The 15,891-nt window shown below is 42.4% G+C and overlaps 1 protein-coding gene across 2 annotated transcripts in view; it reads right to left on the bottom strand.

Annotated features, from left to right (window-relative positions):
• fbn2a (fibrillin 2a) overlaps positions 1-15,891 on the bottom strand; it is a 73,952-nt gene that overhangs the window by 38,674 nt on the left and 19,387 nt on the right. For both annotated transcript variants that reach the window (XM_029252791.1, XM_018744820.2), the window contains 11 exons: positions 14,776-14,901; positions 8,549-8,701; positions 7,127-7,309; positions 6,807-6,944; positions 5,895-6,014; positions 5,465-5,590; positions 4,619-4,741; positions 3,809-3,931; positions 3,469-3,621; positions 2,114-2,167; positions 1,750-1,875 (listed from right to left, as the gene is read on the bottom strand). In XM_029252791.1, coding sequence (XP_029108624.1) covers positions 1,750-1,875; positions 2,114-2,167; positions 3,469-3,621; positions 3,809-3,931; positions 4,619-4,741; positions 5,465-5,590; positions 5,895-6,014; positions 6,807-6,944; positions 7,127-7,309; positions 8,549-8,701; positions 14,776-14,901 — 1,425 coding nt within the window. The remainder of the gene's footprint in view (positions 1-1,749; positions 1,876-2,113; positions 2,168-3,468; positions 3,622-3,808; positions 3,932-4,618; positions 4,742-5,464; positions 5,591-5,894; positions 6,015-6,806; positions 6,945-7,126; positions 7,310-8,548; positions 8,702-14,775; positions 14,902-15,891) is intronic.

Genomic DNA, 15,891 nt, shown 5'->3' on the forward strand with positions numbered 1-15,891 from the left:
CCGCTGCGCCACCACGCCCCTTGTATCAAATACACACACACACACACACACACACACACACACACACATTTTCAGAACTGCTTGTCCCATACGGGGTCACGGGGAACCGGAGCCTACCCGGTAACACAGGGCACAAGGCCAGGGGGGGAGGGGACACACCCAGGACGGGGCGCCAGTCTGCCGCAAGGGACCCCAAGCGGGACTCGAACCCCAGACCCACTAGAGAGCAGGACCCAGTCCAACCCACTGCGCCACCACACCCACCTGTCTAGTAATTAACAAATAAGAAAAATGAATTGTACTCTAGAATCACATGTCTCCATCCAAATCTTTCCTTCTGTTGATGTAACGCACTCTGTGGTGTTTTACACCAAGAACAAACCATTGACAGTTTTGTAAAAGAAAGGTTCCTGCCAGCCTGTAAGGTGTAAGTTGACAAAGGTTAATTGTCATTGGTTAATTCTTAATTGAAGCGGGAATTGTTATAGGCTGCACTGGATTTAAAGCGGGCTTTTTTGCGCAGGAGCAAAAGAGGTTCCACAGAGAGATTGTGACACGAGCTGCTGTTCTCAAAAAACTCTTTTATTTGTGCACTCATAGTGTTCCAATGCTGTGTTTCAGTAAAACCTCCAAAGAACGGTGTACCTTCCTTTCGAACACCACACACTCTTTGTGTTGTTCTCTGAGATGTATGTTGCTTTGGAGAAGGCATCAGCTAAATGAACAAATGTAAATATAGGCATTTATATGCATTTATTTAGAAAACACCTTTGCCCTACAATGCTTACAATGTTAAATAAGCAACTTTACAACGATCTACCCATTTATACAATGATATTTTTACTTTCAGGGGGGTGTGGTGGCGCAGTGGGTTGGACCACAGTCCTGCTCTCCGGTGGGTCTGGGGTTCGAGTCCTGCTTGGGGTGCCTTGCGGCGGACTGGCGTCCCGTCCTGGGTGTGTCCCCTTCCCCCTCCGGCCTTACGCCCTGTGTTGCCGGGTACGCTCTGGTTCCCCATGACCCCGTACGGGACAAGCGGTTCTGAAAATGTGTGTGTGTGTGTGTGTGTGTGTGTGTGTGTGTGTGTGTGTGTGTGTGTGTGTATTTTTACTTTCGTCTGTTTCCTTTCAATTTTTCTCAACTGAACCACCTGAATATTCACTTTTTTGCTTGATAGCCATTATGAAAAAAGTAACTTGAATGGAATCTGAAACAAAACATTCCATAAATAAAACCGTGCTTTTGCAAATAAAATGCAGTCGCTGACAGACACACTGACAGTAAGAAAGATGGTGCTTTGCGGTAGCTTGGCCAGCAGATGTTAACGTACAGCAGATGGAGCAGTCACCATTAGGTGTTACAACCAAATGCTGGGACTCAAAAATAATATAATAAAATTGATGGGAGAGCCATCATAAGTCAGTTGTTGTAAGTCGCATACATTGAAAGTCGAAGACCACCTATAAAATGTCAGCTACTGGCTGGTCTCCATAAATCCTCTGTTTGGTCATCCAGCAAAATCACATGACAGCACTGATCACTGGCAGTTATGTGTCATTCCCATTACTGAAGCGACACAAGATGCCGTTTTTCAGTAGAGTCAAGGACTTGAGCTGACCTCAGACTTTGGGACCCTTGTTAATTAAGGAGTCAAAAGCCAAACATTAAAATCTCAGGCTGACTCGGCCCAGATGTTTCCTACAGTCTGGTCTGTTAATGTCTGGAGAGTCAACTTTTCAGCTCACTCACCCACGCAGTTCTTTCCCGTGGGGTCTGCTTCATATCCAGTGTTGCAGATGCACATGTAGGTGCCGCGCAGGTTTTCGCAGGCCCCATTGGAGCAGATGTCAGGGTCCAGCGCACACTCATTGATGTCTGTCCAGCACAGAACATGGATAAAAGACATGTTAGCTCCAGAAACACCCTTTGGAACTCACTAAACATGAGAGAATATCAAACAGAGGACTGCTCATTTGTTTTGGGCTAAATTCAGCCTTTCCTAACATGTAACAATATAACAAGGCATATGTGAGAAAAACTGTACTGTTTAGATTTTGACAGAATGGTATCTGAACTCCTTTAATATACAATATGTAGAATCTTGCAGATTTACCTGTTCCATCTACCGAAAATCCAATTCCACTTTGGCACAAGACATTGAACTCCGCTAAAAACAAAGAAGGAAAACTAAAACGTGGTAAAATGGAAGTCATTGCCTTATAAAGTAGGCATAGAAATATAGCAAGCAGCAATATTGAAACAATGGATGAAACAAGATATCTGAACGGAATGGGATGCAGTTTTGTTTATTTCAAAAGCTCAATGAATAAATCTGAATGTAAATGTGAAATTCTTAAATATTCAGTCCTGGGGTTTTTATAAAATCCTAACCCAGTACAATGCTAAATTCCAAGATTGAACAATAATGTCTTATGCTTCCTATTCTGCTAATCTAGAACCTGATTTTCAAAGGGGTTCCTGTATGGGAATGAAGGGTAAGCTATCACAGCAACTGTGGAGACCATCTATGAATGGGTGGCGGTTGTTCTGGAACAGACACAACATGCTTTCATCTTTCAAAAGAAACAGATCTCCAGCCAACCTTTTAGAAAGAAAAACATAAGATGTTCTCAGTATTATCTGTGGGAGAGACTGCTGGCAGTAAAATTTCAATAAAGTTAGATGACTGTTTAATTACAGAACCTCACACAGAGACATCTAGTAATAACTTGGTGATGATCTGCCTTTGGTCATTCTTGCTAAATGATCATGTGTTTTTATTAGTTTAATATCTTGTGCACTGTGGTAGCAGGTAGTGCAATGGTTGTACCCTTGACCAAAATACTTACCTTGAACTGGTCCAGTAACAGTACGTACACGTACACGTACACGTACACACACACACACACACACAGTCTGAAACCGCTTGTCCCAAGTGGGGTCGCGGCAAGCCGGAGCCTAACCCGGCAACACAGAGAACAAGACTGGAGGGGGGAGGGGACGCACCCTGGACAGGACGCCAGTCCATTGCAAGGCACCTCAAGCAGGACTCGAACCCCAGACCCACCAGAGAGCAGGACCTGGCCAAGCCTGTTGCGCCATCGCATCCCCATTGAAACTGCTGTTTAAATGGGTAAATTATGTGGAATAAAAGTGCAAGTCACTTTGCAATAACAATGTATAGTATTTTTGATATTTTATTGTTCTTGTCCTGTTTCAACAGGTTGTAAGTAAGCAGATGAGCAGCAAAAGTCAACCACAAAGAACAGAAATATGTAATAATTGGTATAATTACTGGATCAAAGCATTTGGTGTCACCAGTTTCTTTGTCTTTCTTTTAGAATGAAAAAAAAAAACAATTTAGATGCATAATGCTCAACAATGAGCACACTGGTCAACTGATAGTAAATAATTAAATGCCATGTAGTTATTGTAGTGGAATGAATCCTGCTTTTTCCACAGGAATACCTGAGTTCTTGGTGGGACATGGCTGGCAGGGCTCCCCGAAGCTGTAATCAAAGTTTGCACAGCAGCATTCAGACTTAGTCACAGCACCTTGGAAGGGGTGCATGCAGACACCCTTCTTGAAAGCCCCGTAGCAGGTGCTGCGAATGTGGGTGTCTGAAAGAGTTGGGCAGATATCAGATTTCAGTCAGCTTTGAGTCACTCTGCATGAGTCACTCCTACACTACATGAAAGACTGGCTGGGGTCTGACTTGAGTTTCAGAATTAATTAAAAGCTGGAAACTGAGATGTAGATGAAGGTACAGCTGAGGGCCTGTCAAATATTAGAGGCGGAGGCACTTACCGACGCAGAAGCGCCCACTGACTTCAACAGCCAGGCCCTCTGGACACTCACACCTGAAAGAGCCCTCTGTGTTGATACAGCGCCCATTCATACATATACCAGGGGTCAGGCACTCGTCGATGTCTATTCCGTAAAAAAAGGGAGACAATTACAATGGAAATGCACCTTAAGTAATCATAACAGCAATGGCTATAATACAGTCTAATGCTTTTCAGATGAGACAGACAGTTGTGAATTGTACTTTGCCTTGGACAAAAGCATCTGCTAAATTATTTCAAATATAAGACAACATGGACATTTATCAATTTAACTGAAATTTTTGTCCAAAGCTGCTCGCTGTTTTATTCCTTTATATTAGGCAAGGGTACCACAAAAAATCTAAATAAAAATAGAAATTGTATGTATTTCAGAGCTGGAATTTATGGAATGATATTAAAAAAACACAATGTGTGCTCTGTGTTTGTATACCAAGCAATTTACAATTATTTACCCATTAATACAGGTAGGTAATGGTTTCTTCTTTTTAATTGATCAGTTCAGGGGAAGTAATTTGCTCAAGAGCACTACACTGGAAGTGTAAAATCTAACTGTGGTCCTTCAAGTGCAAGACAATAACTATGAACAATGTCACCTGCAGAACTGAGAAAATAAGCAGGTAAGTAGGTGGTTTGGAGCTACATTTAAGAGGAGAGACAATGGTGTGTGTAAGTGTGAGGCAGAGCCCTTAGTAACATTACAAACGTGTGATGGCATGGTAAAGCTGTGACTGATGGGAGAGGTGGTAAGGTGATCGTGAGCAATGTTTCTTGCCTGTGCAATAGCGACCGCTGTAGGACAGCATGAAGCCTGGCTTGCAGACACATTTGAAGCTGCCGTCCTCATTGATGCACATCCCATTCAGGCACATGTTGGTGGTTGCACACTCATCGTGGTCTAGAGTCAGGGCACAGGTTAGTACTCAATTATTCAACGTCTGTGTCATATGTCATAAAATTAGCGACTTTGTCCACATTTTTGTTTACCACATACTGAGCAATTATTCCACTTCCCTACTTCAATTGCAGGTGAAAGAATTTATGAAGGAAGCTAAAATCTGTTTTAACTGAAATTTTTACATCTTCATTGAGAATTATTCAGTTACAACAGTATTTGCATGAATATACTCTATATTTTATATTTTTTTTTTTTCCAAAGCGACATACAGCTCATAAAAAATACAATGCGTGCATTACGTTAGCAGGAAGAGAAACTTAGATGCAGACGCCTGGTACTTAAGTGCAGTTAGTTTGTTTCCACCATATGAATCAACATTCATCACACAAGAAGCTGCATAATACTTTATCAGAAAATATCCATGATTCCTAATCACCTTCCTAGTAATTTTTTTGGAGATACATATAAACATTTGCATTACATTACAGGAGTAGTTGAGTAAAGGTTTATCCGGGGATGATCTTAAAGTCATAGTGCATGAACATTTACACCTTACACAAACTTTAACACAATAAACACAAGCTTTAAATTTTATTTTATAATTCACGGAACATGGGCTTTCATGAATTTTATTCCATATTTATTCCACACAACTCTAAAAGCACTGAGTTACTGTAACTCCCTGCAGCATCTGAAAAGCCCCATCCAGTGGCTTTCTCTTACCCACGCAGTTTTTCCCATCAGGGGCCAGCTGGAAACCTGCATTGCAGATGCACTGGAAGCTGCCGTCTGTATTGAGGCAGCGGCCATTCCTGCAGCGCGCGCCGTTCTGTAGGCACTCGTTAATGTCTGGCGAAAGCAAAGAAATCTATTTTCATGATGTTGAGGACATAAGAATCATTCGCAGATATAGAAAATGTGTCAGAAGATCTAAAGGAACATGTCACCACTGAGAGTGAATACATGGCATTAAATTTAGCATAAAGGCTCAGAAACAACTTCATTCAGTGCTTTGTCTGTTCTTTCTGATACCTCTTTGAGGTCAACGCTTTCTGAAGGTTGGCTATATTTAGTACGGAACAGGGTTTTCTGCAATGAGGTCAGATGATCGTCACGTCCAGTGTCACTGCAGCTGTAGCGTGAGATGTCTTACCGACGCAGGCTTGCCTATAAGGGATCTGCTGGAATCCAGGGTGACACTTGCAAAAGTAGGATCCTGGAGTATTGACACACTCAGCATTTTCACAGGGGCTTGAGGCACACTCGTCCACATCTGTTAGCGCAACACGAACAGGACACCACGGGAAGTGGAGGAACATACTGACTTGTATTTTGTCAAGACCATGTTGGTACACCGGTAAAGAAAATGAACTGAAAAGTCCTTCATTGTAAAGCCACACCTGTCCCTTTTGATCCACACTACTAGCAGTATGATACATTTATTCTGAATATGACAGGACACAAGTGTATTAGAAGTTTGTTCACTTAACTGGTTTTAAGAAAAATATAATTATTAATAGCAGTAGTATGTGGCTACTCTGCGATGTACTTGTGTCCGGTCCAAGGTGTACCCCTTCTCAGCTTTGCATCCTTTGATTCTGGGCTCACTGCAACCTTGTTCAGGACAAGCAGCTATTTAAATCTGGATGGATGGATGGATGGATGGATGGATGGACGGATGGATGGACGGATGGATGGATATGGTGATATTCGCAATTTCTGTGTGTGTGCTGTTTCTGTATTTTTCTGACCCAGGACTGCTGCTTTTGTTAATCAATGCATGAATAAAATAACAAAGGAAGTGAACCAGAAAGTTGTACTTCCAAATCCTAGGAGTTATCCTTTGAGCATTCCACTTAATATGCTTTCTTAAAACATGTCATTATTAACAAAATAACGGAATATAACAGTTTGGTATGTGCAGTATGAGGATCATTTAACAATGCACATTTGTATGGACACAAACACATACATAGAACATGTGTACATGGGCACTGTACTTGTGAAGACTTTCTGTGCGTGCATGTATGTGTGCGGGAGTAAAATGGGTAAAAATGGGGGTTACCAGTGCAGTCGCCGCGGGTGTCCTGCATGAAGCCCATGTAGCACTCACAGCGATAGCTGGATAGCACTGGGATGCAGTGACCATTTGGACATGGGTTGGCCACCTGCTCACATATGTTTGCCCTTCGAGTCAGAGTTGCTGCAAGGTTAAACAGTTTACTGCACACCATGGGAATGTCAACCGACAACCAAGCGAAAGCAGACCAACGCATGCAGTGTACATGGACACAGAGTAATATCAAATGATCCAACAAATGGGGCCCACTATTAGACACAACGACTGTTATACAAAATGCTAACATAAGTCCGACATCTGTTTACCATACTCCTTTTCCGATGGTCCGCGTCCATTACCCCCATTAATGGGGTTCACTCCTCGTCCGTTAATGGTGGAGTCATACTTCCTTGTTCCGGAAGTACTGACTCGACCTCCGACGACACTGGAATTCCCTTCTGGAATGGAGTCTATTGGCATCCCCTCTTTGCAGAGCCTACTAAACTCCTCTGTGTAGGGAGGGAGAAGAATGACTTCAGTACTATGTAAAACCACAGTGGACAATTCCTAGAATACAAAACGTTGCAAAGTGTGGACAGTCTAATGAGTAAATAAAAGTGACATTTTTGCTCTTCATCTGGATCACAAGGTTTTGGGAACACAGGTAGTCTTCCACTGTCAAAGACAGACTGTAGATGTATAAAATTTTCCAGACTCATTGGAGAGATGAATTATTTATTCTGCTGCAGTTTGTGCTGTGATATGGTTCCAAAATATTAATGGAGGACACAGAACAATTTGCATAGCATTAGCTCTTTACAGCCAAATCTAAATCCATAAAAACTTACTCCTAACTTGATACAGAATACCAGAAAAAAAATACAAATATTATTTTGTTTCAGGGGGGCGCGGTGGCGCAGTGGGTTGGACCAGGTCCTGCTCTCCAGTGGGTCTGGGGTTCGAGTCCCGCTTGGGGTGCCTTGCGATGGACTGGCGTCCCGTCCTGGGTGTGTCTCCTCCCCCTCCGGCCTTACGCCCTGTGCTGCCGGGTAGGCTCCGGTTCCCTGCGACCCCGTATGGGACAAGTGGCTCTGAAAGTGTGTGTGTGTGTGTGTGTGTGTGTGTGTATTTTGTTTCACCCATGAAGACTTAATGTACAGTACCAATGATTCTGAGAGAACCAGCATGAAACTTTCAACACTGAACTTTTGAGGAGTGGAAGTTGGTGTCATGGACTGATGGGTCAAAATGTAAAATATATGGGACCAACCACCAAGTACTTCTAAGATGTAGAGATGTGAATGAATGAGTTCTGCCTGTGCTACTACCACTATCCAGCATGGAGGGGGCAGTGTGATGGTCTGGGATTGGTTTGTTTGTCACAGAGTTCATGACCTTTACCAAGTCTATGAAAATCTCAACCAGCATGACTATCATAACTCACTTGAAAGGTGACACATTCCGTAAGAATAATTATGGGGAAAACATCAAAGGTGAAGGACACCTCAGTCCAAAGTGCCAGGCACAAAACACAGTCAATAACGAAAAAAGTCAAATTTTCAGCAAGTGTACTCAAAGTTTTGACTGGTACTGTATATATTATAATACCTCTTACAGTAGCCATGAAATATAAAAAGAACAATGAAAAATATTTGCTGTTCTATATTGCATTGCTATAGCTTTCACCATTTTACCACTTTTCTGTAATCTGTTGTGTTTTTATCCAAACTGCGGCATCTCTGTCTTACCTGAACCGCGGAAAGGGCACATCTCGGGCAGTGTGCCTCTTGCCCAACAGCGACCCAAGTTGCAGCAGCACTGGGCTTTGCTGGCACGGGTCGACAGCTCCTGAGCACAGCGCCCATTCACCAGGCTCCTGTAGCAGGACCCCACTCGCTGGTCTGAAACAAGGAACACATGTGATGTTAAAAATAATAAATTCCCCCACATGTGCTGTTACTACTACATTATATTCACTCGGTGGTGACATGTTTACTGCACTGTATTCACTCAGAGGTGACATTACTGATCTGGGATAATAGGGCACATTAAGCATTATTACTGCAATCTTATACTGTACCATTCACTTTACTCACTGTACTATGACAACAGGCACATTACACATGATCATTATACTACATCACAGTTTTCAATTACATGTGCTGGGTATTTTGACACTGAAACTTATACTGCAATCATGTGGCTCCATGCGACAATTTCTGGAGCAGATCATAAGTTCAAGGCCCATTTTACGCATTGTTGTGAAAATACCAGCAACTGTTCTCTCAAAGTCGAGCTTGTGAAATCTTACAGAAATTTGCCTAGTCAAGTCCTCAGAAGTCCATCCACACCTTCACCCACCAATTCTTTAATCCATCCATCCATCCATCCGTCCATCCATTTTCAGGAACCCCTTATCTAACATTTGGCTGCTGCGAAAACAGAAGCTCTTTATAATCCACACAACCGACAGCAGATAGATAGGAGCTTCCATCACTCTATCAACACTTGTACTTTGTCAGCACAAAGTGGTTATGGATTATATATGGGTTATAATGTATGAAAACAGTACTTCGAGACCTCTTAGCTCTTATGATACGGTATGCTGGAAAGGGAACTTCTGAATCAAAAGGTACAGATATCCACAATTTGAGGAGTTGTTTGAACACATGGCATTTAACTCAGGACCTTTATATACACACACACACACACACACACACTTGCTGAAACCACTTCTCCCAGGCAGGGTTGCAGCAAGCCAGAGCCTAACCCAGCAACATAGGGCACAAGGCTGGAGGGGGTGGACACACATCCAGGACGGGACACCAGTCCGTCACAAGGCACCCCAAGCAAGAATCGAACCCCAGACCCACCAGAGAGCAGGACCCCACCAAACCCACTGCACCCTCTGACCTTCAAACACCCATTCAGTATTTGTTAAAGTTTTGTAAGCAAGCATATATTTCAAACCTTTAGCTAGAATAGAAAAAAATATCAAGCTGAAATTACCATAAAGAGTAAAACCTGAAAGCGACCAACAGCTGCTTTAGAAGGTTAAAATGTCAGTAGGCACAGATTGCAGATTGCACAGGCACATGGGAGGTGCAGACATTTTAGAATTCTTGGCAACACTTTTAATAATTTGCCATTATAAAAAGTATTTAATGCTCATTCTGTAGAGTATGTAGGTATTTGTGCCACAGGAAGAAAAACTCCTCAGAGTAACATTCACGAAACCTTGAGGAAAAATTTGACCAGGATAAAAAGCAACAGACAACATGTCAGCTTATTTCTGTAATATTTCAAATCAGCAGAATTCCAGGGAATAACTTCATCCACTTCTGTGCAGCTTCCTCTGAAAGACTGCATCCTGCTGGCTGCCTGTATTTGGAGCTTGTTACTCTTTGCATAAGTGGGGGTGCAGTGGCGCAGTGGGTTGGACCACAGTCCTGCTCTCTGGTGGGTCTGGGGTTTGAGTCCCGCTTGGGGTGCCTTGCGATGGACTGGTGTCCTGTCCTGGGTGTGTCCCCTCCCCCTCCGGCCTTATGCCTTGTGTTACCGGGTAGGCTCTGTGACCCTGTATGGGACAAGCAGTTCTGAAAGTGTGTGTGTGTGTACTCTTTGCATAATGTCCTGGAAAAAGGCTCACCTCAGGACAGGAAGCAAGGACAGACCTGCACACACTCAGTGTCTGGATGGTAGAAATTTCACCAGGGTCTGTTTACCTAGGCTAAAATTGGCTCTCTCTGCCTCAGGCGCAACATTTTCCCCTCACTCTGTCTATTTCTTAGAATTCTTCCTCGGCCTGCTCTTCCCACTTTTCATTTTGTTTCTGAAATGATGGTTTCGTAGTATTTGAACTTTCTACAGCTGTGTAATATAACTGAAACGATTCAAGATAAACACCTTCCTAAATAGTATTAAAACAGTGGCAGGATTGGGACGTGAGTGAGAAAACTTCAGTTTACAAGTTTATGTTTTATTACCTTTATGTTGTTGGAATGCAGGCAAAAAAAAAAATCTACAAAATATTTTTATTGTATAGAAGTACATCGGGTTGGACTGGGTCCTGCTCTCTGGTGGGTCTGGGGTTCAAGTCCAGCTTGGGGTGCCTTGCAACGGACCGGCGTCCCGTCCTGGGTGTGTCCCCTCCTCCTCCAGCCTTACGCCCTGTGTTGCCGGGTTAGGCTCTGGCTCCCCGCGACCCCGTATGGGGCAAGCAGTTCAGACGGTGTATGTGATGGTGTAAAGTACACCAGGGAAAGTAATACTTTGATAAAAAATAAATTCTACACTTAAAATTATACCTTCACACATCCTTGTAATATATACTTCAGGTATCCATTATGCTCCATTCATAACATCATTATTCAGTATCGTAAGGACCTGCGTTACTGTTCTGAGTGGGAAATGTGTTTATTGTAACTGGTTAGCATTTGGTGACGTACAGGGAATGTAAGGGGGGTGATTGCGTCTGCCAAGGAGGAGAGAGAGAAGAGAGCCTGCGGGTGCTAAGCAGGTTGGGAAGGCTGGCTAGACGCCCAGGTCCTGGAGGAAACGGGGTCCTCAGGCCGAGGGATTATTTCCCTGTGTGCCGGTGTTTGAATAAAACTTTTGAAATGAATGCTGCCTCTGCATCCTTCTTCGCCACAATATTATCTTTCACAATACCTTTTGTATTAAGTTATGAATATTAGTATTTATTAAAAAGTGCTCCAGATCAGTAGGAAACTGCAAATATCAAGCAATGAGAAAGCTATTCCTGACATGTCACATATCAGGGGAGGTACCCTGCATGACACATGTCATTTCAATAGATTTTAATAATAAAATCAAAACTGTCACTTTATTGGCAGTGGGAAGCCAATTATATTAGTACTTTCTGCAGACCTGTCCTCTCCTTTTCACAACTGTTTTCACAGATGGAATGTGATGCTAATGCAAGCCCATGAAGGTAATTGCAGGTTAGGTCCAGGCACTCACACCATGTGTGAGCTCCAAGCTACTATCTCCCAAGCTTCCTTGAGGAAGACATGAACCTGGCCCTCATTCTGTACAGGTCTTGACACGCTCCAGCTGAGGGTGGGCCTCCTGTTTTCACCACAACATCACCTGGCAGGTAATAAAACTCCCAGCAGGCCTGTTATTGCAGCAAAGCCAGAGGAGAAGGTAATGTGCAATACTGTAATTGAAATGGAAGCTGGAGGACAGGGGCACTGAAGTTACGGTGGGATGAACTGTTCATGAACATGCAATGACAGGTGCTTAAGGCAGAGTTTAAACGGTGCCCTTCCTTAGCATCCACCACTACAGAACAGTTAGCATTATAGAGCATTCTGCATCCAAAATGCCTTGATGATGAAACACAGAGACCTCCTGGATAGCAATTTGCTAACAAATGGATAGCAAATGTCTAGGTTACTCTTCATATTCTTCATCCCTGCACAGGGATTCACAGAAAACATTTTCACAGCTGTTAAGATTACAACTGCTAAATTTTGATTGCTTAGTTCATGTCTTATGATATTTTAAATATCATTTGAATGACAGTTGAAGAAACACCTACAAAGCTTTTAACCCTTGGGAATAAAAACCCTTTACTAACAGACAATTTTTTTTGCATTTTAACCTATCTATGCCAGGGCGGATAATGCCTTCACCATCTCGGAGCATGAGGTGAGGAGGTCCTTCAGGAAAGTGAACACCAGGAAGGCAGCAGAACCAGACGGCATCTCAGGTCGGGTCCTAAGAGCCTGCATGGACCAGCTAGCACCGGTGTTCACGGAGATATTCAATCTCTCCCTGGAGCAGTCGACAATCTCCACATGCTTTAAGCAGTCCACCATTGTTCCTGTCCCGAGGAAACCACAGCCTGCTTGCCTCAACGATTATCGCCCAGTAGCCCTGACTTCAGTTGCGATGAAGTACTTTGAGAGACTGGTCAAAGACTTCATCACCTCTTGATTACCTGACACATCGGACCCACTTTCAGTTTGCATACCATTCCAACAGTTCCACAGAGGACGCCATCGCATACCTCCTTCACACAGCACTGAGTCACCTGGACACCAGGAAGGGAAATTATGTTAAAATGCTGTTTGTCGAATGGAGCTCCCTGACCTACAGTCTATCTACAGCAAGCGGTGCTGGAACAAGGCCAGGAAAATAGCAAAAGACCTCAGCCATCCGAGCAACGGACTCTTCTCTCTCTGTTGCAGTCAGGGAAGCGCTTCCGCTCCCTAAAGGCCAGTATAGAGAAGATGAAGAGAAGCTTCTTCCCTCAGGCTGTTTGGGCCCTGAACCAATACAACACCAAGGATTAAAAAAAAGAAAAAAAAGTCACCTCCAGGAACCACTCAACCTCTGCTATTTTATTTCATATATACAAATTCAAACTGAACTAACTACACCATCTTGCACATTACATTGTTGTACACCATATTGCACTGCATTTCATGCTGCACAAATAATTTATAATCCACTGCACATCTGTTTATAGATATTTATGTATTTGCTGCATATGCATATATAGATTTTATATACATTTTTACATTTTGATACTTGTTATTTCTTTAACTGTTGTGTCAGACAGTTGTATAAAGCATTTCACTGCACGTTGTACTGTGTATGGTTATGTATGTGACAAATAAAATTTGGATGTGAATTTGAATTACACCTGGACAGATTGTGTTTTAAAGAAGTGCTTCACCCCTAAGTGCCCCGTTCTTTTATTTTTCAATGAAAACTCATTGCTACTGAAAGGCTCCTTTTCTTCAGCAGGTGTGGAACGTAGTGTGGTTTTTTTTTTTTTTTATTTTAGTTGCCAGGCCATGGCAGAGCAATCATACATGCATTCATTCATTCATTCATTCATTCATTCACTTATTCATTCATTCATTCATTCATTCACTCACTCAGAATAATTAATTTATAATTTAAACCAAAATTAGAATAACGAGGTCAATAGCTTGGTGAGTTTTTAAGCTGTGTGCATTTTTGGGTGTTTAAATGCAATATTGAAACAAAATGCTGTATGATTTCCAAGAGTTAAAACCAATTCTACAAATGTCTTCATCTCGACCATCCTTAGACGTATACGTGCAGAAAGCCGCTCATCATTGGACTGCATAAAGAAAGATGTCTCGCAACGGAGGTAGGCAGAGGGACCATTCCCACAGTTGAACTCACTTAAACCAATCTCTTTTTGTTCTGCACCCAAGGTCACAGCTGAACATCAGTTTATTTGGCCACGATGGAATGCTGTAGGTGTGAGGTCAGGGAGATACAGTAACTCAAATCTCCAAGCTGACACTCATTGTTAAGACACTGCCAAATCTCATCTTGGGAATGTCTTTTCCCTGCCTGGGTGGAAGAGCTGGATTTTCCCCAAAGCGAAAGATTCATCATTCTTTATCAACAGAGGCCACACAGAACACTGTTCACTCCTTTTCTGAACAGCTAGGTGGGCCTCAATATTACGTTTCCGTAACACCACACAATTACCGTGCTCGTCCTAAACATTTAAAACAAGATACCCTGTTTTCCCATGTTTTTCTTGTTTCACCCTTGTTATTACATATTGTTTTATATACACTCTAATCGTATGCATATATCTTACATTCCTTAACTCTGCTTTTTGGTGCACTGACATAAATAGTGCTATTATTTCTGTTATTAATGGTTGTTGCAGAAATAGTAGCAGCCACAGGGGCAGTACTGTGGAAATAGTTATATTTTGATTTCTTTCTACCAAGTATTGAAAAAGTAGCTTCTATTTTATTTATGAGTGCATTAACATGTCTTGGCTTTTCCTGTCATGGTGGGGCCAACCTTAGCAGCCTGATGCATCCTGGGACTGGCTCTACAATATTGCAGTAACGGTACAAAAAAATCAGCAGAAATACATGGATGGACTACCCGCCCAGCACTGCGTTGCTGCCCTTTCCCAGATGGTGTTGTCAAGAGCCCAACTTACCAATGCATTGCTTTTTGTCTGTGGACTGCAGGAACCCGGCAGGGCACTCGCAGGAGTAGCTCCCTGGTGAGTTGAGGCACCGCCCTCCGTCACACACTTGTGGAATCGTTGTGCACTCATCCACGTCTGTCCGAGGGAGCCCATTAACAGAAAATCGTGTTTAATCCAAAAGGAACTTTGCAAGGACCTGCTCGCCCGTCTGATAATGACACGTTGCATTAATGCTGCTTTTACACAAAAATCATAAATTCCAACCAAAAACCACAGACAGTGAACAGCGGATTTGTCACAGTGATGTTGTGAAAGCATGTATTTATTAGAAGAAGCCTGGAGACTTCAAGAATCAGAGGATATGATTCAATGGAGTATACCTCTGATTTTCACATCATTTACAAAGAGGATTAAGCACTGAAATACTGGCTAGTTACAAATCGGCAGCACTAATGTGGAATTTCAATTTTTCTCAAGAACATAAAACCTTTAACGACTTGGAGAAGATTTTGAAATCCAAAGCTTAACAATCCTTTCTGACTTGCTTCTGTTCTGGCTACTCCTTTTACATTTTGTCCTGTTCCTTGTGAGGAATCAGACAGTTTTTACAGTTTCCTGCTAGGGTGGGCTTTGGTTAAACCATCTGTTATGGTCGTTCACCCCTTCTCTCTTTTCATAAGCTATGTTAAAACAGCTCTTGTGTTACTGTATTGACTACAGCCCACAGGAGAGTTCAGCTTGATGCAACAAGAAAATGAAACATGAACTTATGATGGAATGCAAGGACATGTAGTTTCTCTAAAATATGATGATCGCACATTGACTACAGGATATACTATGAATTAAATAAAGGGAAGTGCACAACAATGCCATGGTTTGTATTATCAGTCAAACAAAGTCACATTATAGTGCTGTAACATGTCTATTTCAGAATGATTCTGGTCCTTTGGAATTAAACTTGTCCATGTGTGATTTCATGTGTTGAAAGGGCCATTGTTTAGATATATTTATTTTCAATGTTGATTGCATTTGAATTTAATTTGTATTTGGTCATGTTGTTCTACTGTAAGCTATTCCTATGAATATGTGATTCTAGTCTTGCAGCAACAGAGTTGCACTTTTGTG

The sequence above is a fragment of the Scleropages formosus genome, chromosome 6 (assembly GCF_900964775.1).
Source record: "Scleropages formosus chromosome 6, fSclFor1.1, whole genome shotgun sequence".
In the NCBI taxonomy this organism is placed as follows: Eukaryota; Metazoa; Chordata; class Actinopteri; order Osteoglossiformes; family Osteoglossidae; genus Scleropages; species Scleropages formosus.